This window comes from Lolium perenne, chromosome 4, assembly GCF_019359855.2.
Source record: "Lolium perenne isolate Kyuss_39 chromosome 4, Kyuss_2.0, whole genome shotgun sequence".
NCBI lineage: Eukaryota > Viridiplantae > Streptophyta > Magnoliopsida > Poales > Poaceae > Lolium > Lolium perenne.
In genome coordinates, this window is record NC_067247.2 from 59450215 (window position 1) to 59452862 (window position 2648).

Below are 2648 nucleotides of genomic sequence, written 5' to 3' on the forward strand. Positions count from 1 at the left end.
CACATGATCGATATGCGTAGGTTGGAACTTTAAAACGAACGAACATATGGGTTACAGCTGACATGCAAAGTCGAAAGGTTACCATATCAGAACACTCTATTTCCGATATACAGTATGCTTTAGAAACGACAACAAGACGTTTCAGACCCTATCCACATCCCATAATAGAATACGTACGTTGCTCGCTGATTCTAACCAGCCCCATGATCGTGGTTGTATCCTAACCACTCGTCACCCGATCAACGGTCCCTGCCTCTCCACGAGATGGATCGATCCCATGTCAGTCCAAACCATCTATAAGAAGGTGGTGCTTGTTTGGACCGACTTGGGTCACCGAGAACGCCGTAGACAAACGATCGACGCCATTATCCATGTCCATGCATGGACCAATCCAGCCGAAGGAGGACGGCCGGCGTAGTTAAACCGCATGGCCGGGGCTTTGCCTATCAGACAGAGAGGAGAGGTAGCCAGTTCATGCGAGCGGCGACGACGAACACGCCACGGGCGCACATGCATGCCGCGCTGCCAGGGCGGTGGGGAGCCACCCGAGCCGCACGACGGGCCATCCATTTGGTCTGGCCGGCCGAGCCAATAATCCCACGCACCAAACAGACATTTCCGATCCGGCATCGTGGCCTGTCGCGACGGCTCTGCCGCGACTCCCGTCCGTCGTTGCCACGTACGGCTCTCCCGTGACTCAGCTCAACACAGCTTGAGCTTGAGCTTCCTTGAAATTTCGCTTGCTAGACCGATGCACACGGTAGATCATGTCGCCGGTGCGTCGGAGCGGAGGGCGGCAGGGGGAATCTTTTTGGACGGTAGACGGCCGCGCGCGCGCGGAGATCTAAACGTGCTCATATGCGTTCAAGGGGGAATCTTTAGATTACTATTCGCTAATTATGCATCCGTGCAGATTGTGCTTGTCGACAGTCCTGGTGGTATAGCATGTTTCAGGGTGCTAGGTTGGGTCCTGTTCGAGGCTTCGAGCATATGCGTTGCTGGTTTTGTTTCAGATGATAGATAGAGGTTAATTTAGGTAATGTTTGACACAGCTAATCTGGCAAATTACTACAGTACTACTACTGTAGTGTGCAAATTTGCTAAGAGCATGTCCGGCGTCGGTTTGTGTTTGCGCGGATAAAAAAATGGTCTCCCATCTAGTCATGTCGGAAGCATAGTGGCTAGTTTGTCCGCGCAAACACATTTTTGGATCAAATTTGGATCACGTTGGCATTGTCCGTGCATGTATTTAAATGTGTCCCCATACCTTCTCCCTAATTAATGCATATTCCATGGGCTGTCACAAAAGGCATCTCCCCCTCCTTCCAAATTTATGAATACCCCACAGTCTTTGCGGTAAAAAAAAAAAGAGCACTATCACCAGGGTAGGAGCAAACGCAGACGAACAAGTGAAAAAATAATATTTTTATATCCACAATCCCGTGCAAACTTATCGAAATGGATGCAAATCTTGTTCGAAATATGCCAGGCCACTGAGGATGCCATAATTTCGTACCGCGACAACCAGAATAGAGGCCGGTGTCAGTCCAGGAGAGACTTGGTCAAATCCTCACGCCACCTGCTCACCCTATCTGCAAACACACACGTCCAGAAACGTCACCCCTCAGAGGAACGACGGGCAACCCAGTCCACAAGGCCACGTCCAAAAAAAGGTCCACCAGGCAAACTCTTGATTACGACTACAAACTCAGTGGACGCGCACAATCAACCGGCCTAACAGTTTTGAATATAACATACTATGATAGATCATATAAATGGGAGCAGTGAATACACATTTTATTTCTTTGATATAACTTCAGAAGGTATAATAGTTTTTGAGTAATAATCGCCTAGATCAGAGTCGTGACCACGCCCATGGTTTTGATCTACCTCATTATTCATCGCTCTATAAGGTCGGTGATAACCATGCAAACTATGGCTATCTTTACAGAAAAGACGCTACGTTGGGTGAGAGGCGACGGAACATCGGCCTTCGCAAAGAGGTCATCGCACTGGTGTGCTAGAGGGATGGACTTTGCTGCCTCCTCCTTGCCCCCGGTATAATTGCGTGCGTTGATCTTTTCATTGGCGTGGGCGAACGCAAACAAAATGCTATGGTATAACCCGTCGCATTGTTCGAGCGCCGCCTTCGTCTTGGCATTTGTTTCTGGCTTCGCTAGTAGGCCCTCGATATCTGTGACGGCTAGCTCAGCATTGCCGATACCTATATCTGTCGCCTGCTTTGCCACAACCCAAGTGTCTTCCTTTGGTGCTGGGCCGTGTTGTAACAACGCAGACACACAGAATTCATAGTTGACACGCGAATCCTTTTCGGATGCTGCCTTGCAAACTGATTTTATGGTCGCGTCAGCGCTGGACAATGCCAGGGCAATGGTGGCCATGGCCAGGAGAGTCGTTGGCAACCTCATGGATCTTGCTGGTTTTATTTGGACAGAGGATGTTAACATGGGGTAATTTTCCCTAGCGATGTATAAAACTAGTTTTCTTAGAACGGAGGTAGGATGTGTGGTCACATATAGGTAAGGGAAGGCAGAGGATAAGCGCACACATTTATAAGTTAGTTCTATACCTAGGACCCTTTTCACTAAAAAAAATTCATTTCTTGGTGGTAATTAATTATTACTCCG

At 48.7% G+C, this 2648-nt stretch overlaps 1 protein-coding gene across 1 annotated transcript; it reads right to left on the reverse strand.

Moving 5' to 3' along the window:
• Positions 1-1869: 1869 nt before the first annotated feature.
• LOC127346822 (pectinesterase inhibitor 8-like) lies at positions 1870-2402 on the reverse strand. Its single transcript, XM_051373081.1, has one exon. The coding sequence runs from the start codon at positions 2400-2402 to the stop codon at positions 1899-1901; it is 504 nt and encodes a 167-aa protein (XP_051229041.1). The 3' UTR covers positions 1870-1898.
• Positions 2403-2648: the final 246 nt, after the last annotated feature.

Coding starts and splice junctions, on each gene's coding strand:
- LOC127346822 (XM_051373081.1), bottom strand. CDS start 2,402: ATGGCCACCATTGCCCTGGCATTGTCCAGCGCTGACGCGACCATAAAA.